This window comes from Natator depressus, chromosome 8 (assembly GCF_965152275.1).
Source record: "Natator depressus isolate rNatDep1 chromosome 8, rNatDep2.hap1, whole genome shotgun sequence".
Lineage (NCBI taxonomy): Eukaryota > Metazoa > Chordata > Testudines > Cheloniidae > Natator > Natator depressus.
The window spans coordinates 68,312,153-68,336,213 of NC_134241.1; the positions used below are offsets into that span (position 1 = coordinate 68,312,153).

Here is a 24,061-nt window from a genome sequence, read left to right on the forward strand (position 1 = left end):
ATTAATCAGCCCATAACAGGATTTCAGGCGCTTGTTATCAGTGTTATTACTATTTTATATGTTGTTTCTAGCTTTTAAATGTTTGGTTTTTTTTCACTGTTCAACAGCAGAAATGTGAAAAGATGATCAGGAGAGAAAGTAAAGAAAAGCAGGTGCTGAAAAAGACATTATATCTGGCTTGATTGCAGGCCACACAGCCATATCAGGGGTAGAAAAGCATCTCACTTCCCAAAATTCAGGAGGCCCAGTGTCTCCTGGAGCATGCCGGTGCAAAGACAAGAGGACCATAACTGTTGCTACAGCCCATAATAGTGTGTAGCCTGTCCACAGATGGAAAGCTTCAATGTCCAATGTAGAGAGCGGGAGAAATGGGTCTAGAGCCCTGCCCCCTCTCTGTGAATATTAGCAGGGAGCAGTCCTTGCACTTGAGAGAGTGCAGGGGCTGCAGTTGTGGGAAGTCTGTATGCTGAGGGGAAGAGGGGGAAACACCTTACAGCTACTCACCTCCATGGGTCATCACAGTCTGGCCAGAATGGGTACAAAAGCCAAAATAAAAGACAGTGTTTGTGTAACATCTTTCTGAGAGCTAAGAGGAGTTTCTGTAGTCAGCACAGCAAACTATTGTGTTTTTAGTTCTTGATGTAATATTAACTTCTTTTCTTTCAACTCTGGCATAATCTGCTGCAATTCTGGGAAGATAATCATATTTTTGGAAGATGTAAACTGTCTGAATGCTCATAAGCTAAAGGAAAAACTCTCCAGAAAGAACAATGGGAATCTGAAAGGTTTCCCTACTGCTGCTAAGGTTGCTGCATGGTACAGGAGTTACTAAAATTAGGATGGTTTAATATCTTTTATTTTTCTTGATTGTTAACACACTTTCATGAAAGTCACACATTTTTGTGACATTCAAGCAATTTTTGAATGGCCCTGAAACATTACAGTGGTGTAGGTGAGACCAGCACCCAGCTGTTTTAATTCATGCTGGGGCTGGCCAAATTTCAAGAACCATAACCTGATGGGCCCCTTCTTGCTAACACTGAGCAGAACATAGACACAAGGGACAGTCAATCTCATATATCCTTATCTCAGAATGGCCTTATTTCCATTTCCCAAACGTGTTACTTCCTGAGAAAGTAAGAAACAGCTTTCAGAGGTAGCATTTTTTCCCCTGCAGTAGAAGTGAGAATAAGTACAATTTCAGCTGAATCAGTTTTAAAAAAAAACTAATGTCAATGAATTCAGTGAATTTCCCAGTGCTGCAGAAACCTAAAGGACCAGGGTGCTACAAATAGTATTCTCTTAAATGGTTAAAATAATGTTAATCCTTTTTTCCCATATTTGAAAATCTACATTCAAGTATACTATTGGATAAACTCTGCCAGCACACCAATGTAGAGTCACCTATTTGGAACTGAATATTATGCAGCTGGTATTCTCAGACATGCTTGTAGGAGATCTGTGAGTACAGAAAAATATTGCAGATGTCAAAAATGCCTAAAGGCTGATGTTAAAACGGTAACACAAGACATTGTGCTTCAGGGCATCTGCCATCACCAACTGGGGACAGAAAGAAATTGCACAAATTTGCCAGGTGCATAAGGGTGGGGGAAGTAAGATATGACCTTCCCTCTGAAGCAAAATATTGGACAAGGTGGCTCAACAGATTATCCATTATGGTGCCTCCAACAGTGTAATGTGTGTAAATAGCTCCACACTCAGAGTTATTGAAGAGATCTTAGGTTTTTATCATCTGTTACAAAATAAGAACTTCAGCAAAGTTTCTGTGCTTTAAAATCCATTTCTGTAACGTATGAAGTTATCCTATCATTCCTGGTCTTTGAAGCTTCACAAGACTTACAAATGCAGCTAATAGAAACCTGTAAATGTTATACTTGCAGAACTGCTGTAGATGCATCAACCGTTAGGTCTGCCTCAGAAAGCAATTAGATGCAGTTTTTACAGTGAATAAAAGGATGGTATCATTAAACGTAAACTGAAACCTGCTTTAAAAAATTAGTTAAATTGGTCTATTTAATAGGCTTGAGTGAACTGACATGCTTAATTAGTTTTATCTATTTGCACCAATTTACAACACATTTATAATTCGTCAAATGATTATGGTAGGATTAGAAATCTTATCACAAGAACTGGAATATGGCTTGATTGAATATTAACAATTAATATGTTTGTTCTACTCCAAATTACAACTTCCTGCTTTATTGCAGTGAAAGACTGTTGCTTATTCTCAGCAAAATAAAGATACTGTCAGATTGTGCTTAGATAAAAATGCAGAGTAAAAACACAAACTCAATCACTCCATTTCTAATTTGTGGCACTGCAAATCTCCAATTTAGTGTTCATACAAAGAACAAAATAACTATGTATTACTCTTGCTAAGTAATCACATTCTTGAATTCTCTAGGAAATTACTTTGTAGCAGCAGATTCTAGATTACATGAATATGTGAAACTTTGCTGGTTGTAAAGAATTCTATTCTGTTATACTTGAAAGAGACAATGTAGGACTTGAGGCTTCATATTTTTGTTAGCGAAACAAAACTAAAAATACCCTTTGCTAAACATAATCAGTAATACAGTAGAATCTGCTTCATCAGGAAGTGCTGGCAAATACCCTACTTTCCTGATTAGGAGGCAATGCCATTTCAGTAGTAATGCTGCTCTTTGGGAAGGTGGAGAGCTGTGGCAAGAAGACTAGCATATTACTGGAAAGCAATGTTCTCTCTAATTTGTTTTTCTTTCTGTGAAATGACAAGCAATCTGAGCTTGCATTTAGTACTTAAGTGTGATTCCTTCAGCTACTCCATTTACATACTCTCATTCTTTATTCATCACTCTCACCCATTATCCTCCTTTGGCCTCCCTTTCCCAATATTCCTTTATTCCCCCTTCCTCAGCCAATCCCTCCCCACTCAACCACTCATTCACATCTGTGCATAGTCTTATATGGCCCTATGACAGGTTTATCTCAGCATCTCGCTCTCACTCAGGCTCTCTCCTCTTCTTATATTTTCTTTCTGCCTCCCGCATTTCCTCCTTTTCCCTTCCAGTCACAGTCTTCTATTCGCAAATCCCTTCCCTGCCTTTCCTCCTCATTTATTTCCCCAAATCACTTCTGTCACTGCCCCGAAATCACTTATTACTGCTGCTGCCTCTCCCTCCAAATCAAACACTGCCCCCCATTCATCCAAAATCAATTAGTGTAGGTCAGACATGAAAACAAACACAGATATCCCCCACTCCGCTTTTATGAAACTCGTTATTCCAGAATGCCTGGTGTTCCCTGTTGCATGAACATGTTTTCTTTCTGCTGAAAAAAACTGATGAATAGGGATTTACCTGAATCTGATTTCTCTGTTCAGTCATGGTAAATCATGCTCATGAGATGACTTTAGGTTTCTCAGTTTGGGAAAATCTGGATCCTAATATTATCAATCCTAAATTGGTTCCCTAGGAGATGCCCCAGTTAAACAGCTCCCAAATACCTTGGGCAAGGACATATTCAAAAAGATGGGTTTTCCATTGTGTCCTAGAAGACTTCAGCTCCTGATTTCTGGTTGTAGGGAGCTCCAAATGTAGGGCCAGCTGCTGTGAATTTCAGCCTGGGAATTATCTGCCTTGGTGGGATGTGAAGGGCAAAGCAGTTACAGAAAATGATTGGTACTAGTATAACCCACACACCTTCTGGGTGTGGTGTTCTGACCCATCTAGTGTCACTGAGATCACTTAGAGAGAGAGAGAGAGAGAGAGAGAGAGAGAGAACAGATTAATGAGTCTTCTCTATAGCCTTAGCTAAATGCCAGTTGGCTTTTAGCTTCTGCAGTAGAGGCTCATGCACTAAGTTCCAGAGGCCCCAGGTTTGATCCTGCCTGCTGACGACCAGGGTCTGTCGGTGTTACACTAGCACACTAAAGCCTTTGATGTTCAGAATCGGCACAGTGAACTGAATCTGGAATAGAGCAGCTAGCCAGTGCAATGTTTGGAGCACTGGTGTGGTGTGTTGTTTCTGAGCAATGCATATTAAGAAGTGTGCAGCAACATGATGTGACAGCTGAAGATCCTAGATTTTTGTGGGCAGTCCCAGGAAAAGTGCATCACACTATTCTAGCATGGACACAATGAAGGTCTGGTTCACTTTGGTCACGTCTTTCCCAGAAGAAAGTGTGCAGTCTGTGGCTGACCAAAAATGGAAGATTCTAAGTGAGTGTCCTAGTTAATACACTCAAACGCACATTAAAGTTACCTTTCTGAGTTCAACTATAGAGGTATATGTCACTATGCAGTTCTGAACAGCTTCAGGTAGAGTAGCTGTTTTTATGAGACAGCAGTATGTCTTCAGAACTAAATACTACATTTAAACTTATTTTCATAATACCAATACTCTATATTTACTAAGTTAACTAACCATTTCATTTTTAAGAACATTTTGTGGCAGTACACTGATTGTGGCAGTCATCTACATAGTTTGTAAAAATGATTAAATTAGTTCTTGAATACATTAATAATGATCTAAATAATTTTTAAAAAGCAGCTAATCTGTTATAGGGCTCTAATTTTCATAACTGTATGCATTTATCAAATCAGATAAATGTATGTTCAGAAATCTTCACACATTTAAACAGTTATTGTGCAAGCAATCACAGTAATTGTGCATGAAAATCTTTCATGAATTTTTGGACACACTGCTTAGAAAATTAGAGACATCAGCTCTAGCAATGGAAACATTCAGTTGCAGCAACTTCATGGTTTGAATGGCCAGATTTTCCGGTTTGCCAAGATTATGCACAACAAGAGAGGAGTGAGGCAAGCTATCTGCCCTAAAATATCAGTTGATTAAAAGTCATACCTATTCAATATATTTTTAATAAAGGATTCAATATTGACTTAGTTCTGCTTCTGTTGAATCCAATGACAATGCTGAGGCCTTTTGGAAATCCCATCCAATGAGACTTTGCACAATATGCAATACAGAATTGTTACACACCCTTTTTATTTTTATAATCCAGGGACGTTTAGTTGACAAACTAAATTTTATTCAGTGTAAATTGCTTCCCTGTTTATAGGTTTTACTAAGAAATTTGATTATAATTAAAAACCTGGGGAAGAATTATCAAACATATATGGGGAAAATCAGTTTAAACACCTATTTTTAAAAAAAGAACAATCTCAAATTCTCAGGCTCTAAAGAGGAATGGAAGTATTTCCAAAATGAAAGGTGTGTGTCCAAAAATATTTTCTACTGTTCCTTAGGCAAGCCCAGAGTAGTGAGCGACCCTGGTATGAACATAGGAGAATAGCCTAATTATTATTTAAGGTAGAAAGAAACTTAAGTTGTAATTTTTCCAATATGTATATTCTTCTCAGTTTTGTGATATTTTGGTGTACATTTCGCAAGGTACTAGTAGATTGGACAAATTGTGCCATTAAAAGCATACGTCTGTTAGTCTATAAGGTGCCACAGGACTCTTTGCCGCTTTTATAGATCCAGACTAACATGGCTACCCCTCTGATAATTAAAAGCATAGCATTTTAATGCTGAAACAATCATTCTAGCTGTATAAATCCAAGAGCAGTTTCATATTCTCTTACTGAAAGGAGCGTAGCAGCAGCTACATAAAATATTTCAGAGCATTATATTTTTCTATTCAGTCACTGTAGCCTACATGATGAAAATAAACAGAATTTTTAAGAAGTAGATTTCATGATGCAAATAGAAATGCACGCTAAGTGGTTGAGGCAGGGATTAATATTTTAGCAGAATCAGGCCCTGGTTCAAATAAGCATTTAAGAATGTGCTGAACTTTAAGCATGTGCTTAAGTTCCATTGAAGTGTAGGGGACTTAAGCATGTGCTTTTCTGAAGAGAAATGGATTTAAGCATCTGGTTAAGTACTTCACTGAAAAAGGGCCTCAAAGAGGCAGTAATAACTTACTGTATATTTTACAGATCTGCTCTATTTATTTATTTATTTTAATGTATAAGGACACCCCCAACTAAAGACCTTTAGCAGAGGCAGCTTAGTAGACATGCCCAGTCACTGCCCTGGACACACCTCCACACCTGCAATCACCATTTACTGTATGAATGGTACCCAACCCTTGTGGAGTGGATACTGTGGCTACTTTTTCTCCTACCATCAGGAACTTCTGACAGGGTTTATCCTGATGGAAGTCAGCCCACACTCTCTGATACATGCTCCCTCTTTGCTGCACTGAGTTTCCCCATCTGTAAAATGAGGATAATAAAACTGTCCTTCACTGCAGGTGTGTGGGGAGAATCAGTTAATGTTTGTAAAATGCTTTGAAGATGAAAAGTACTTCATAATGCTAATTATACTTATGTGGCGACCAAGGACGTACTAAATTATCATGGACAGTAAGAGTTTTGCCGCCCAACCTCTGCTTTTTGTTGGGTTGGGGCCACCAACATTTTCTTTTAAACCTTGTGTTTCCAAAGAGATGCATTGTTTTTCAGCTTCACTATTTCAATTAAAGATAGTGGGGTAATGTCATTAGGTAGAAAGTCCACAAAAATTAACAGATACGTGGTTGGTAAGCCAAAATGGTGACAAGCTGAAAATCTGAAAGGAAGCTAAGTATCTCATTGTTCAGAATCTTGGTTTGGACCTTTATCTAATTTCCAGAAAATCAATCAGTGATTAAACCATGGCAGTATATTGTTGATTCCAGAATAAATTCTTTAGTGAGCACATACAGATTCTGCAATGTTTCACCAGCTGCTTCCCATACTATCTGATCTGAATTCATTGATTTTGTCTGATGAAGTTTAAAAAGGAAGGGAGAAAGGATGCCACTGAATAATGGAATGCTAACTTTCCATTACTTCCTTAAAAGACAAGTGGTATTTAGACTCAGTAACAATTAAAGCAGGCAGACTGAACTGGGACTCTCAAGCAGTGAGTGTTTTTTTTTTCTTAGTCTCCTTTCAGCTTTTTACTGAAACAGTTTGGGGGCATTTTTCAGCCCTATGTCAACTCACATTCTGACATATTAGCTTTATGGGTATGAAGTAGGTGCCTGGATCACCTGCAGCTAAAACTCCATGCATCACTCTAAAAATGTATGGGTAAAAGCTTAAAGAAAAGTAGGAAAGTCAGCATAAGATTTAGCCATATTTTTGTTCAAAACCAGAATGCGTACAGCCTGCTTTTCAAAAGATAATAGATTTAGATGGTATGTGGTAGCAGGCTTCTGACATTTGAAAATCAGAAACCAAGGTAACTGCTTGGTCAGTTGGACCCTTTTACATGTCACTTTCAATCATATGCAGAATTTTGGAAAAAATGTAGTTTTTTTCCCCCATTGTGAGTATAGCATATTGCTGCTTCATCAGGATGGCCATTGCACTTGAAAATGAAGCTGAGTTCCTCTCTTTCCCTTGAGTAAAAATACACAGAAGGTATTCTGAACATAACAAATTGCTGAACAGTGGTTATGTGTCATGAAAATAATTAATGGTGCTGTCTTCACTAAGAAGCATATTTCAATCAGATGACTGATGACTGTGAATAGAATTTTTTAAATTATTATAAGGAAATTCTGAAGCAGAAAAAATGCAGACAAGAAAATCCACATACAATGTTCATATACCATCAAAACAGAGAAAAGTTTCTTTTATCTGCTTCAGAGGCATAGCTGGGGGGGAAATGGCATTAATTTTAAGTTGTTATTGAGAACTTTTATGTCAGTTAAAATTTACCATACACTACAACAATTCAAGCTCAGGAAAGTAAGATAAATAACAATTAGCAGTCTTCTTCTGCAGAAGCACCATCTGTTCCATGCCAGCAATCAGAGTCTGTTAGAAAGCGCTGTTCATTTAGCCACTTTGTGCTTGATGCAGCGTTAGCATTGTTTGATAATGAATTCACCCCCTTTGTTTAGCAATCATGATTCATTGTATTTATAATTTAGCGATCACAGTGTTTTTAGCTCTACTAATTGATTTTGCAGCTGTATGCTTAGATTATTCAGGGAACATACTTCTCCAGGAAGTACTACTGCACTCAACTCCTTTCAGCTTCTCCAACGGAAAAGGGTGGGTTTTAACCTTTTTAGGAATTCAGCAAAAATGACTATCAAGTGGTAAAGAGAATGAATGTGTGAATTAGCTCATAATAGAGAAAATCTTCCTGTCCTTAAAATGTTTCTAAGTGCATTTATATTCCCGCTAATAATTTTTACTTATGATCATCTTAAGCTATGACCTTTTCAGCTCTTGATAGCTAAGCAGTGTTGGACATGGGACCTGAAAAAAATAAATATAAACCAGATGTCGTTGTTGCTACCAGATGGTGGTGGTGGGGACACTATATATTCCTCCTATTCCTTGGCGTTAGTACCAAACCGGGCCTTAGGTTATTGTTAGGGAGCACTGTGCTGCTACTATGCAAAACTGAGGCAGCGGTTATTACAAAAATCCCACAGCATTTTTCACAAGAGTAGATAGTGTTAACCACAATGAGTGGCCAACATCCAACTTGGGTAATTTAATTCTGGTTGCAGTAACTTCAGTGGGAAAGGCTTACTTCACTCCTCTTTTTAGCGGAACATTTCGTACAGTATTGCTGGAAAATAGTGGGTGCTACATTCCACCAGAAAGATGGCTTCATTTCTGTAGTGAATGAGTGATGGGTTTGTACTCATGATAAATACTTGGAGCACTAGGGTAAATCAGGAGTTGCTCTAGATATGCATCGATATAATAGACAGCATAATGTATCAAGCTGTGAAAACAGCTCAGGCCAAATTCAGCCATAGTATAAGTAGGCTTTAGTTAAGTTAAATTGAGGTGTGATATCTGTCATAGTTCAGGGCAACTGCACCTGTATTTCTTCCTCTCTTCCACCCATCTGGCCCAGCAAGGGCAACCATTCTCAGCTTACAGCTCCTCAACCATCACCTCCGTTGGGCAGAGACCCATGTCTCTCTCACTCCTTACTGTGGTTTTTCCAAGTTGTAAAGTTCCTTTCTTCACTGTTATTCCCAGCAAGCCAGATGGTCTAAATTGCCAGCATCTACATATTGCTTTCTCTCCAGAGGATATAAACAGCATAATTGTCCACAGTTATAAGTTACCACACTGCCCTTTCTAAGAAACCACATTTATTCTTAAGGTAAAAGCATTACAAAAAAATATATATTGAAAACAATAGAAGAACCTACTCACATGATAATCAACTTTCCAGAGATCACCCCAACTCCAGTCCTGGGCTCTGTCAGGTATCGGTCCATCCAACCCTTCCTTAAGGATTCCCCCTGTTTCCTTTGTTCCATCTGTTTGCTGGACCAGGATGTCAGTTTAATCTCAAGTGATTTATCCAAAAGTCTCTTCTTTGTCTGCTAGTCACTGGAGATTCTAGATTAAGCCTTTCGAGGGGGTGATACATCTCTGGAGATGTTACAATCTGAGTGAATGTGCCAATCACTACCCCCCCACACACCCCACTCCAACCAGCCCTCCCCCCCCACACACACAGTTCTTAGTTCTTGGAGGGTTGTGGTCAGTCTCCCCCATGGAATTACATATAATCCCTGGCACACTATGATACATAAACTTAGTCAAGTAAGATCTCCCAATGGTATTGCAGGAGATTGCCATATCTGTCACAAGACCCTGATCCAACAAAGCACTCTGGTATACGTTTAACTTTAAAACTATTCACACATTCGTAAAACTGAGAATGCCTTTGCCAATCAAGTCCTGAATTTGACCCTTTCTGAAGGATCAATCCCTGATCATTCTGAATGTAAAGGCAGAATGTAAATAGAAATTACTGGCTTTGTTCATACTGCTGAACCTTACAACCCATTTTTAACGTTTATGTATTATGGATATTAACAAACAAAGATACCCACTTATTTAAACATTTTAAGAACTAAAGGTAAGCAATTCCTATATCCTGTACTGTTCATAAAACAGATGGACATATAACTCTTACTGAGAAAGTTTTCCAGATTTCTGTTTTTTCAGCCGATGGCTATAGGCAAGAAATATCTGGCTGTAATGAAAAACTTTCTCAAGCTAAAAACTAGCCTTGTATGAAAACCATGTGGTCTTTTATCTTAAAGATTTAAGGGCATTCAAGGGGAGCCTTTTAAGTACAGTACACTGAAGTTTCATACACAGCTTCTGTTAGTAACAGGAACTGTGTATATAAATCCCCTGAAATCAAAATTAAACTTTTTATGGTTTGGGAGCAGAAAAATATCCCTTTTTTAGTTTAAAAACTTCTTTTAAAAAATTGATGGCATTGTCTGTAGCCGGGCATAGCATTGGCATTCCCTTCCCAAGTCCCACCCATGTGGCTCTACAGCTAAACCTTATCACTGTTCCACAACACTCTGCTACTGCAGCCCTGAGCAAAATCCAGTGCAGAAACACCCAGATTTGCAACCTAACATTTTAGACAAATGGATATAATTTCTGTATACAGGAATTTAAAGGGTGAAGAAGTGTGTGTCATGAGCCATTCTCCTTACAGTGGCACAATATAATAATACCTAGATTTTTATTGCAGTTAGTGATAGAAGTCCCATTGACTTCAGCTGGATCAGATTTAGGCAGATATTCGACATGTTTGGAAATCCTACCTATAATGTTATTTGCCTTTTCTCTTAACTTTTATAAAGTTTTCCTATGTCTTTTGATATATTTATTTATGGCATTCTCTTTGCTCTGTGTTTATAAAGGGTACTTGATTTTCTATTCAATGCATTTGTTGTAAGCTCCTAATAAAATGTATGAAAATAAAAAAGGTTTAAAGGGGGGTAAGTGGGATTTTTCATTTTATTGATAAAATGGTCAAGAAATGTTTTATTTATATTACTATTAACATTCACCAAACTTATTATTCACTGATACAGAGGAAATTGTAAGAACATTTCAGATCATATTTTCACCACTTTGATATAATTTTAATATACTATAATTATGAACCAGTATTTATCTCATACCTAATACCTTTCCCTTCCTTTACAGGGCCCTCCTGGAGCAGCTGGTGCTGAGGGCAGACAAGGTGAAAAAGGTGCAAAGGTAATAAATATAAGAACATCTGTTCCAAACAGTGAAATACAAAAACTATTCCAAAAACTAAATCATGCTTTTTCTAAGCTATTTATTCTACATATAGTATGTGATATTTTAAACTTACCAAAGTAATCACAGTTAAGTTGTAAATAACTCAGCTTAAAGGGTTATATAAGTTATAAGTTGTGAAATTCCTTTGCTTCACTTTTGCTGCACAATAATTCATTTGTGTTTAATGCAGTGCAGAGGCATCCCTCTGGAAAGAAGCTTCTAGAGATATTTGATAGGTTGCTGTGTGCACTGCTCACAAATGCAAGGCCAGGTCATCTTGCTAGTGCAGAAAAGAAGGGGCGAACATGGTCATGTCCATCCCATAAACTTTAGTGCAGGTTATCATAGTTATCAGGCAGGGGCCAAGGCTGCCCTGAGGGGAACAGATTCAGACTGCGATCATCTCTTGGAAAAGGGTGTGAAAAGCTCGTTGTGTCCTCTGTCTCACTTATGCACCCATACCGAGCCATGGATAATCAACTCCATTAATGATCTGATCTGATATGTGCTTCCTTGTAGGGTGAACCTGGTTCAGAAGGTGCACCTGGAAAAACAGGACCAGTTGGTCCTCAGGGACCTTCAGGAAAACCTGGTCCAGAGGGTCTCCGTGGTATTCCTGGCCCTGTGGTGAGTTCATTGAGTATATAGCAAGATTTTTATCTTTTTTTAAATCTTATGTATCCACTTTTTAAGGGATCTTAATTGTTTCTAATAGGGAGAACAAGGACTACCTGGAGCACCAGGTCAGGACGGACCACCTGGTCCTGTGGTGAGTATCCTTCCTTCCTTCCAATGTTATGTCAAAGAGAAAAGTCCTTAAAAATGTACCATTAAGGTCTCCGTATATGTTCAGGGGAACTGATTGTACAAATCGGTGGTTACAAGGCTTGTATCCTTCTGTGTTTGAAAATATTGAGTGCCTGCTTTACAACGGCTTTATACAGTTATAGAAATTAGCAACTGCATTGGAATCAGTGGAGTTACATTGGCATAAGACTGGAGTAACGCAATGGGGTATCAATCCCTTCAATCCTCTGGCCAATATTAGAATAAAAACCAACATATACAAGTACAAGAATGTATACTATCCAAAAATGTGTTTGTCTCCAAACAAACACTAGTGAATATAAGGCCTTATGGCCTTCATAACAGAAAAAAAATAATCCTGTTAAAAGAACATTTCCTTGGCATTGGTGATTTCAGTGCAGCCTTTGCTGGTAATTGAGGTCATGTAGGTACATGTAATTCCTAAAGGGTCTGACTAATCACTGAAACTCAAGAACATTCAGAATTAGTATCAGAGGGATGGTGAGGAAGATCTATACCTAACCAGACTTCAGGATGGGTTTCCTAGCAAGGCAGAGCCATACTCCATCTTTAATTCACTAGTCCTTGCCCAAGAAATAGTTTATGGTTGAGGTTTTCAAAGGGTCTTGAGGGAATTAGACATCTAACTGCTATTGAAAGTCAATGGGTGTTGGACACCAAAGTCCTGTAGGGCCCTTTAAAATCTCATCCTAAAAAGCTATCTCAAAGAGGTCAAAGATGAGGGGTGTCATCCTTAGAAACTACTCAATGCAGCTCATCAAGTCTTCATTTTTGTACTGCACAGCAACCTGCATGTTGTTACATGCTTTATTTTCCCATTCTCTTTTCCATTTGGACTCTGAGCTCTTACATTACTATTTTACCTTATCCTACCCTTATCACAGCCTCAGATCCATTTTTGGGGCTGCTATAATATTTGTCCTTATTACTCCCCAAGCATTTAAGATTAAATTGAAAGATCATTTGGAATCATCACCTACTATATAAACTGCTGCTCCTGAAAGAAACTAGCCAAAGCCAAAAGTGCACTCCTGCACAGTGCATTGTTGGGGGAAACCTACAGGTCTTTGTAGCTTGCTACAAAGTTGTGTTTCATGATGACTTGTTGTGTTAACTCTTTAGTTAATTCTCAGAATATGCCTTCTGTTTTATTGTTACTTCAGAGCAGTTTATTAGTCATCAAACTATGTTTTGTGACTATAATATTGATATGGCTGTAAAGCAAGGAACTAATACTTCACAAATTAATTCATACTCTAGCCCAATCACCACAACCACAGGAAATGTTTAAAAAATGTTTGGCTGCTGCTGAGTGGTATTTAATACTCCTTTATCTCTTAAAAGTGGTTCAATGGCCAAATGAATATTACTGCACATGAATAATGAAGGCCAAAGGAAACGAAGCATATAGAAGTCCTAGTAGTCAGTGGAAGTAGTGCCATAATTTTCTTAATAAGTCCTTCATGAGGAATAGAAAAACTAACATGATGAGCAGTAAGTTATTGCTGTTCTCAATCCAGGCTTTTATTACATATACATTTTAAATCTACAATACCTGGCCAGATGGTTCGGGTTTTTGCAGCTAAGCAAAGGTGATCTAGCTATGAGAGAGGTCTCAGGTCTCTCACTTGCCAAAATAGTTGAGCTGAGATTCATCTGGATTGACTAGAATGCATTGTATTAGCCCACTCTGCAGTCCTATAAATAATCTGATTTGTTATTAACCCCTCTGAGGATGGGTACAGATATCTGCAAGGTGGGAAGGGAGAAAGTTGGTGCGTTTCAAGAGAGAAAATGGCCCCGGGCAGACTGAAAGATTGGAAGTTTTGAGGACTTGCTCTGGCTAAGGCTTTTAGTTGGGAGGAAGTTCTAGAAGGTCTGCCTCTGAGTTGATGCTGCTCAGATGTCAGGAGGAGGTAATAAATATTCTGATGCTGAACAGAAGGCGTTTAATACATTTCCAGGATGACATGTTAGGGATAAAGGCTTTGAAATAGAACATGGACACAGTCATGGTTGAGTGAAATGGAAGAGCAAGTGTCAGGTTCTCAAATGACACACAAGGGTATGTTCTTCTGCTGTCACACATTAAATAAAAGCAACTGTTTCTTTTGTTGCTGGAAGTTTTAACTGGTGCTGATGTGCACAATGACACAACCACAGCACATCAAGATGCTGGCGCCATAAGGGGTAAATTCATTCTCTTCTTTTATTGCAAATGGTGTGGTTCAACCATGCATAGGTGATAAGGGTCAGAAGGCCGGAGGAATCTTCCTGTACCCTCCTCTCCCCTCATGGCCTGGCAGGGATAGGTACCCCTACATAGGCCCTAGGACTGAAGTAGCTTCTGCAGATTAACTATACAGCTGCTCCACACATCCTTTGTGAAAAGGATTCCTGCCCCACTTCCCTCTCACTTCTGAAGCCAGGTACTGAGGGTTGGGTTTTAGCTAAAACAGCTGCAGAGCATATCGTCAGGTTCTCACAGCCAATACAAATGTGGTTGAGAAAATGTGCAATTCATCATCTAAAATAAAATGCTTCCTGAATGAGTCCTTGCTAGGACTTTCACATCTGAAACACTTTTTCACTTTCTTATGTGTATCTTAACAAGAAGAATAGATTTTTTTTCATTGATTGGAACATTCATAGAATCATAGAATATCAGGGTTGGAAGGGACCTCAGGAGGTCATCTAGTCCAACCCCCTGCTCAAAGCAGGACCAATCCCCAATTAAATCATCCCAGCCAGGGCTTTGTCAAGCCTGACCTTAAAAACTTCTAAGGAAGGAGATTCTACCACCTCCCTAGGTAACGCATTCCAGTGTTTCACCACCCTCCTAGTGAAAAAGTTTTTCCTAATATCCAACCTAAACCTCCCCCACTGCAACTTGAGACCATTACTCCTTGTCCTGTCATCTTCTACCACTGAGAATAGTCTAGAACCATCCTCTTTGGAACCACCTCTCAGGTAGTTGAAAGCAGCTATCAAATCCCCCCTCATTCTTCTCTTCTGCAAACTAAACAATCCCAGTTCCCTCAGCCTCTCCTCATAAGTCATGTGTTCCAGACCCCTAATCATTTTTGTTGCCCTTCGCTGGACTCTCTCCAATTTATCCACATCCTTCTTGTAGTGTGGGGCCCAAAACTGGACACAGTACTCCAGATGAGGCCTCACCAATGTCGAATAGAGGGGAACGATCACGTCCCTCGATCTGCTCGCTATGTCCCTACTTATACATCCCAAAATGCCATTGGCCTTCTTGGCAACAAGGGCACACTGCTGACTCATATCCAGCTTCTCGTCCACTGTAACCCCTAGGTCCTTTTCCGCAGAACTGCTGCCTAGCCATTCGGTCCCTAGTCTGTAGCTGTGCATTGGGTTCTTCCGTCCTAAGTGCAGGACCCTGCACTTATCCTTATTGAACCTCATCAGGTTTCTTTTGGCCCAATCCTCCAATTTGTCTAGGTCCCTCTGTATCCTATCTCTGCCCTCCAACGTATCTACCACTCCTCCCAGTTTAGTATCATCCGCAAATTTGCTGAGAGTGCAATCCACACCATCCTCCAGATCGTTTATGAAGATATTGAACAAAACCGGCCCCAGGACCGACCCCTGGGGCACTCCACTTGACACCGGCTGCCAACTAGACATGGAGCCATTGATCACTACCCGTTGAGCCTGACAATCTAGCCAACTTTCTACCCACCTTATAGTACATTCATCCAGCCCATACTTCTTTAACTTGCTGACAAGAATACTGTGGGAGACCGTGTCAAAAGCTTTGCTAAAGTCAAGAAACAATACATCCACTGCTTTCCCTTCATCCACAGAATCAGTAATCTCTTCATAGAAGGCGATTAGATTAGTCAGGCATGACCTTCCCTTGGTGAATCCATGCTGACTATTCCTGATCACTTTCCTCTCCTCTAAGTGCTTCAGGATTGATTCCTTGAGGACCTGCTCCATGATTTTTCCGGGGACTGAGGTGAGGCTGACTGGCCTGTAGTTCCCAGGATCCTCCTTCTTCCCTTTTTTAAAGATTGGCACTACATTAGCCTTTTTCCAGTCATCCGGGACTTCCCCCGTTCGCCACGAGTTTTCAAAGATAATGGCCAATGGCTCTGCAATCACATCCGCCAATTCCTTTAGCACTCTCGGATGCAACTCGTCCGGCCCCATGGACTTGTGCACGTCCAGCTTTTCTAAATAGTCCCTAACCACCTCTTTCTCCACAGAGGGCTGGCCATCTACTCCCCATGTTGCGATGCCCAGCGCAGCAGTCTGGGAGCTGTCCTTGTTAGTGAAGACAGAGGCAAAAAAAGCATTGAGCACATTAGCTTTTTCCACATCCTCTGTCACTAGGTTGCCTCCCTCATTCAGTAAGGGGCCCACACTTTCCTTGGCTTTCTTCTTGTTGCCAACATACCTGAAGAAACCCTTCTTGTTACTCTTGACATCTCTTGCTAGCTGCAGCTCCAGGTGCGATTTGGCCCTCCTGATTTCATTCCTACATGCCCGAGCAATATTTTTGCTGTATGGACACATTGTATGGACACATTCCGGTTGACCAACATAGATTTTTGCAAATGTTCAAAACCCATGATTTTACCCTAGAAGCAAGAAAGAGCTTCAGAACATGTATTTACATTTTTTCAGGACTAGAATTGTTTCTCCCAATGGACTGTGATGCAACATGTCTATCAATCCATACATAATTTGCATTACAGTATCACTAGAGGCTCCAAGCAAGATCAGGGTCCAGTTGTGCTAGACACTGCATATATACATTAGGAAGAGAGACAGCTCCTTCCTGAAGAGCTTACAATCTAATTAGATAAGTCAAAGAGTGGGAGAAAGACACTATTGCTATCTCCTTTGTGCAGAGGGAGACTTGAGGCACAGAGATTAGGTGACTTGCTCAAGGTCAGACAAGAAAATCTGTGGAATAGTCAGGAACTGAACCCAGATTGCCTGAGTCCCAGCACTGTTCCTTAATCAAAGAGCCATCTTTCCTCTTCTAAAACAAAAATTTACTGGTCATTGAATATCCCTTTTCACATTTAAGTAGCAAAAATGTCCTGTGGGATTTAAAATAAAATGTATAGTTAAAAGACCTGTCCTGAGGCTATTTTAAATGCCCAATTTCAATTAGAAGCAAAGTATATTAATGAGTTATATACCATTGAAAATAAGAATTCAAGATTGCCTGTTGATTAGCTAGCTCTAGTAAATCATTAGATTTACATAGGAGCATATTAAACTTTGGTTCACATCTGAAATAAAGTTCAGAGACAGCAGTTGCTGAGTTTAGGTTGCATTCCCCATGGACTGCGGTTGTGAGAAGCATGCCAAAGTAGATATACAGCAGAGTACAACATGCTGCAGGTGAAAATGTTTGATTCTATATTCCAGAAGCTAAAAAACATATCAGACCTGTTTTCCTTTTCCCTTTTTGTTCATGAATTATGTATTTGCCTAGTCTTTTGCATCAACTGATATCCTGAAGTAGAAATGGAAAAGGTACACACTGAATAAAACTTTGTACATGAAGAGTTGTGGCACTTCTGAATCTGTGCCACGCTGAAAGTGTCACTTATGACTGCTATCCATATCATAACTTCTCATATGCCCCCTGGCAGCAGGAGACTGGTAGCGATGAGATACTGGATCATTTTAGCACCTCCTCTCCCCAAAGTACACATGTTCAGTGTGAGATTAATGGCTCTGAGAAATTAATGCCTCTCCTACACGTGCATATGCCCTGCGTCACTTGGATTTTCACTTTATTCTGTACAAATTAAACAAAATCAGAATTTTGTTTTGCTCCTCATACGAATAGCAAGAGATTTATCAAGTTTGTAAGCGAAGAGTTCTTCCAGACATAGAGATCCTGTCTCATCTTTCCAGCTTTTTAAAAAATAAACACATTTGTTGTAACTATGACAAGATTAATATCTTAATAGACTTCCCTTATGTCCTTGTTAAAGTTAACAGAAAAACTCTCAAGGAGGCAGAAGGGGAAAGGAAAATTATGTGAGTATCCGATCATGAAGTTTATTCCAAATTCTTCCATCGGTTATGAGGAGAGCTCACAAGATCAACCTTTGGTTGTGTCAGATCTGGAATAAGTAAGGGGTTCACAGTGCTCCAAACCCTGTGTATCTCTGGGGCATCTGTAGAATCTCAGTGATATTGGTGTGGATCCCCAGGCCTTCTGGCTTCCTGCAATTTTATCCTGCCTGCCAGTCAGCACAACATCAGTGGAACCCTTTGGCGGATTTCTCCTAGCACCATCTAACACTGGATCCTCTAAAAAAAACCAGGGTGGTGTACTCTATAATGCGGAGTTCTGCTGAGCCTTGGACTGTAAAAACTTCTGAGTGGCTGTCCCATGGAGCTGAGAGATGATTAAGATCCCTGTCTCTTCCCTGTTTTTTCCCCTTGACAGAAATCTAGCTCTGGAGCTCTGAACCTTCCCCTTTCTCATGTTTTGGCTAGGTGCAGGGCTATACAGAAATCTAGAAGCCAAGGTCAGGTCTTTCTTAGGCCACAAGAGAAAATGAGCACTTAGCCCTCATTGGAAGACGTTACAAAATCACCAATTTCATGTGATTTACAACCTCTTCTCCAAAATAACCCAGACCTGGAAGAGCAGAAAGAAGTGCATTGGCTGAACAACATGAGGAAGCTTGCGTATTAGGCCAAATTCTGCCCTGATTTATTCTCTCACTACCTCCTTCAGTGCAATCTCCATTAAATCAGGACAAAATGTGGCCCTCTATATCTGGCTCAAGCAAACGCACATTTGGGAGTTCTAAACTCACTCACAAATGAAAATTAGGGAAGACTGTCCATCACTAAATTAGATATTGAGCACCACATACTTCTGTGGATTCTGTCTAGCCTCTTTTAAAACTAATTCTGATAACAGTAAGTTTAACTACCAGCTAATGAAATGATGTCCATTAACACCGCTTAATCTCTTGTGTTATTGTGTGTGTTTGTGGTTTCTGATGTTCTGGGCTATGGATAAGTAGCTGTCTCCTAGGTAGATTTTCTAAGCTCCCATACGTCTACATTTTGTTAAAAAAACAGCAAATAAAAAAGTTGTTTCAAAATGTACCACAGGAGCGTCTTCTATAATCATGATACTGTAGAGATCGATTTAAGACTATAGAACCTTATTAGATTAAGATTTTTAAATTGTCAGTAAAAGTTTAACAGTCTTGCTCTAGTGAAATATATTTACACTGATGCCAGAAGAAATTGCATTTCAGTTTGTATCAACATTAAACACATAGTGCTAATGCTGTCACTGTGATGTTATTTTTTTAAAAGCTCCCATTTTTAAGTCCTCATTTTAATTGCATTTGTTTACAAGGTTAGTGTGAGCCACAGTTTCACAGAGTCACAGGGGTGAGTGATTCAGAAAAACTATGGCTCTGGCAATAGAGTATTTTATAATATCATTGTCATCATACATAGGCTTTCCCAAAAAAAGCTCTTTAAAAGATGCATACTGTAGGGTACCAAAACAAGTTTGGTAAATTCAGACTCATGCCATTTGGAAGGCAGTTCCCTTCTAAATCTCTGAGAAATTAGTGTAATGAGAACATTTCATCCCGTCCAATTCTTATGGGATATTCCTTAAGCCATTGTTGAATCTATGCACACTGCTGTCATAATGGCTGAATCTGGCAGCATGGGCAAAATTTACAGTAGAGCTGACAATCTCCCTGTACAGGTTCATAAAACATGAGTAGTGGTTCTGGTTAGTTATGCTTGTATGCTTGTAATTTAACAATACATCTCCCTACACAGCGCCAAGTAAGGACCCTATCCTGCAAATCTTAGGCAAGTAGTGCCATTGACTTCCATTGGATTATTTATATGAAGAATGACCATTCACATGACCAAATTTGAAGAGTCAGGCCCTACATTTCCCCACTGGTGTCCCGTGGTGCATGAATTCTAACTGGATAATATAGTGCTTCACACTTTTGTACAGCTTTTGTTTTTTAAGCACCCTGTCGAGAGCTGACAGAAGCAGCATTAGCATTGCTTCCCCAGGACCAATTACGGACCAAAATTGGGGCAAAGAGTTTTTCTGATTCTCTTTTAGAAAGCACCTTCTACAGCCGTGGTGCCGTATAAATGATTGGTGGCATTGTTTTAAGAGAAAAAAATATTTATTGTAGGTACTTATATGGCCCCCATCACTGTAGTGTCTAAGTGCCTCCTAGTCTTTAATGTATTATCCTCATAGCACCCTGTGAGGTAGGGAAGGGCTATAATCTCCATTCGACACTTGGGGAACTGGGGCATGGAGAAACTAAGGCCCATTTTTAAAGGTATTTTGACATTGTTCTGCTTGCATTGCAAGGCCTAAGGGTCAAAAGTCTGAAGGTATTGAGGTGTCTAACTCCCATTGAAATCAATGGCACTTAGGTGCCTAAATACCTTTACAAACTTGGCCCTAAATGACTTACACAGCCAAGTCTCATTTTCAGAAGTGGCAGTGCTGAGCAAAGCAAGGCTTAAGTACCTTTAAAAAGCTGGGTCTAAGCAATTTGCCCAAGGTCACACAAGAAGTCTGTGACACAGCAGGGAATTAAACCCTGAGCTCCCTACTCCCAAGATAATACCCTAACCCTGGACTGAAATATGGAGTGGCTCTCAAACCAATAACAAAATAGGGGGACATTAATATAAGACACCTGCTTAACAATCTGCAAGACATTACTGATCCTTACTACCAACTTAAGTGGTCTCTTTACCACTGTGTTATAACAGGATAGGGACAATAAAGAACAAGCGTTACTGGAGAAGTAATGAAAAGCATGTAAAGTGCCTACAAGCAAAAGTAATAAGATCAACAGAACATAGATTAGAAAATCTGATTAACTATCACATGCTTCATTGGGTTTTTCCAGTGCCACGTGGAGACTTTTAATTGACCTTGAAAGAGCTCTTTCATCATAAATTTCCAGTCACACAGGCCCTCACTTCCACTTTCTAGTCTTGTCAAAATCAGCTATTCTATTCAGAAATGTTTCTTTTATGCATACACTTAAAGATTATCTTTTTGCCTTAAGTTGTACACACAGCCCATCATCAGCCACTGAATGCCACCATACCTGAACTTACAGTACTTTTATTATTTCAAGTAACTAGTATGAGTACATCATGCCATGCCATTTAAAACTTGTGTTTAACATTATTTCCTTTGACCTATTTAGGGTCCACCTGGCTTGCCTGGACTGAAGGGGGATCCCGGTTCCAAGGGTGAGAAGGTAGGCTGACATTTCTCGCTTTGTGTCTTCAGTTTGCGAAAGGCTCCGTTAATTGCATCATCAGTCTAAAAGCCAAGTGTTGGCTGAGTGCATAAGACAAAAAAAGAAAGTATTTCTGTTGTATAAAAGATGCCATAGTGACATGAAAGGTCCATGGCACCCATCAATCAACTCTCCACTGTCATAATAAATAATAATAATAATAATAATAATAATTAATAATAATAAATAATGAAATGGTAGGCCACATCTGCCCATCCTAGCAGCATTCAGAGAGAAAGGAACAGTCATTGCCTGGAAGGTAAATTTAATGACCCTGGCTTTTCTCTGTTATTAAGAGCCCACAGAAATCCATAGGGGAAAAGCATATAGTTTCACAGATGGGAATAAGACACATTAGCTTTTATAGAGAGAGAGAGAGCCAAAAAATATAAATATAGAACAATTGTTGTATTTGTCTTTACTGTGAAGTAATAGCAGAAATGACTTTAAAGATATAGGATGAGCTTGTCAAAGGATCCTAAGGGAAATAGGCACCGGAATGCCATTGAGCTATCAGGGCACGGGGAACTGTAGGTAGAAAGGGAAATTGTTTGGAATGAAGCCCATTCTATTGTGAGTTATATTTTATTTACATACTTGGATCAGGTATTTAAAAATGTATATTACATATTGAGGTGGTTTACAACTCTCAGATGTGTTTGGAGCATTTAAATACTGACAAGGGTGTGACTTGATACTGATAGGTATTGTTATTGGCTTCAGTAAGTAGCTACTATGTAGCACTCACAGATTTATTTTTCATGGAATACGTAAACTCTGCAGGTAATCTCTGAGCATAAATGTCAGCAAATGCATGTACCTGCAGAATAATTGTGTGCCTACTGTTTTTAGAATTTTTAGGATTTCTCTGTAAATACCTTCAGTGATGACTTTTCAATACCCTAAGCTATCAATATATATTTCTCATTTAATTTACATTATTCATAGTTATATACATTGACCTTCAATCTTACTTTTCTCTGACTCTTTTCTAGGGACATCCCGGTCTGATTGGTCTGATTGGACCTCCAGGAGAACAGGGTGAAAAGGGTGACAGGGGTCTTCCAGGTCCACAAGGGGCTCTCGGAGCCAAGGGCGATACAGTTAGTAAAACATACTTTTGTTTCCATTTAAGTTCTGTACAAGCCTGTTCTCTCTGCCAAGTCAAGAAGAAGAAATTTTGAATTCTAAACGCTTTGCACAAATCTTGTATATGAGTAGCATTTAAATTGCAGCAGCACCTAGTATACCCATGAAGAATTAAGGTCCCATTGTGTTAGGTGCTGTACAAACATGTCACAAAGCTAAAGAGCTCAGAATCTAGCTTACAGACAAGGCTCAGTAGATGGATGAAACAAACAAATAGGTGGAGGACATGGTCACAACAGTTTGCTCAACATTTTCAATTACACTAGCTGTGCTCACAATGGAGCTCATCATCTGCCTAGCTTTTATCAACTGGCAGTGTTCTGTGTGCATGATGTCAAAAGCGAGCCTTAAGGAGAATTTGGCAGTGGATGAGGTAGTGGCTTTATGAACTTTGGAGGGTGAGAAGTACAAAAACAGAACTCAAATGGGCATGTCATGTTTTTAATCATAAAACAGGGTGTAGATCATTAAGCCGACTCAATCCCTGCGTAGAACTACTCTGTAGGTGTACTTAACTAGTCATCTTATTGTCCCTGTCACTGTTGCTCAGTATAGCAGAAACAATGGAGCTAGAATAACGTAGTTTCTGCTCATTCTTCTTTAGGGCATTCCCGGTCCCGCTGGTCCACTCGGCCCTCCTGGCCCTCCTGGTTTACCTGTAAGTAATTACATCCAAAGTGTCTTGCCAATATTGTTCAGTTCAAAATATTCTCATCTTAGCTTAAGTACAACTCGGTATAACTGTGTCCGTTGTCCCTTAGGGTCCTCAAGGTCCAAAGGGTTCCAAAGGATCCACTGTAAGTAACTCCTCTCCAGACTTGTTCTGTATTTTCCCTTGGGGTTGGTGGTTTTCTTAAAAAAATTAGGCTGTTTTGTTTTTCCAAGATTGCTAACATAGTGTTTCTTTCACTGATTTGCAGGGTCCTGGTGGTCAAAAGGGCGATGGTGGTTTACCTGGCCCCCCAGGTCCTCCCGTAAGTAAAATCACTTATTTGACAATGCATTCAGTTAATGGTCCAAATGATCCTGTTTTGTAACACTGGCAGGTAGGACTTTGGAAAACTGCAGAAGAGGAAAATATTAGAGATGGTTGGAAATGTTCCAAACCGAATGCTTTTCTGTTGGAAAATTCCAGTCCATAAATGCAAAAAATTTCATGGAAACGTGATGTCTCTGATGAAAATTAATTCTGAAACAAAAATTTGGGGGGGAAAAAAAGGGAAAAACTTTTCCTTTTTCAGAACATAACATTTTGATTTTCCATTTTTTGATTTTATAAAATATAAAATTCAGAAAAAAATTCAAAAGCAAAATGAAATATTTTGATTTTCTTGAAATGAAACATTTTGCTCAATCTGAAATGCAATTGATGGAGGAATTTTGGTTCTCTGGAAATTTCAATATTTTTGGTTTCATTCCGGAGTATAAGCATACCAAGAGACTGTCTGTCTCAGGTTGTTTCCCAGGTGCATTAGGCAAGCAACCCCAGAACTGCCCCCCTTTTGGGGGGCAAATTAGCCTTCTCCAAGTGGCTGGCCAACTCTGCTAGGCAGCGTGGTGGTGGACATTGGGGATGGAGCCCGGGCCTGCCTCTTACATGTCCCCTTTGGGGCATTGCAGGCCCTC

General features: G+C 39.5%; 1 protein-coding gene across 2 annotated transcripts in view; it reads left to right on the forward strand.

The window, feature by feature from the left end:
* Positions 1–24,061, forward strand: part of COL11A1 (collagen type XI alpha 1 chain) — a 234,582-nt gene that overhangs the window by 200,774 nt on the left and 9,747 nt on the right. For both annotated transcript variants that reach the window (XM_074961235.1, XM_074961234.1), the window contains 8 exons: positions 11,022–11,075; positions 11,640–11,747; positions 11,836–11,889; positions 21,191–21,244; positions 22,282–22,389; positions 23,040–23,093; positions 23,197–23,232; positions 23,356–23,409. In XM_074961235.1, coding sequence (XP_074817336.1) covers positions 11,022–11,075; positions 11,640–11,747; positions 11,836–11,889; positions 21,191–21,244; positions 22,282–22,389; positions 23,040–23,093; positions 23,197–23,232; positions 23,356–23,409 — 522 coding nt within the window. The remainder of the gene's footprint in view (positions 1–11,021; positions 11,076–11,639; positions 11,748–11,835; positions 11,890–21,190; positions 21,245–22,281; positions 22,390–23,039; positions 23,094–23,196; positions 23,233–23,355; positions 23,410–24,061) is intronic.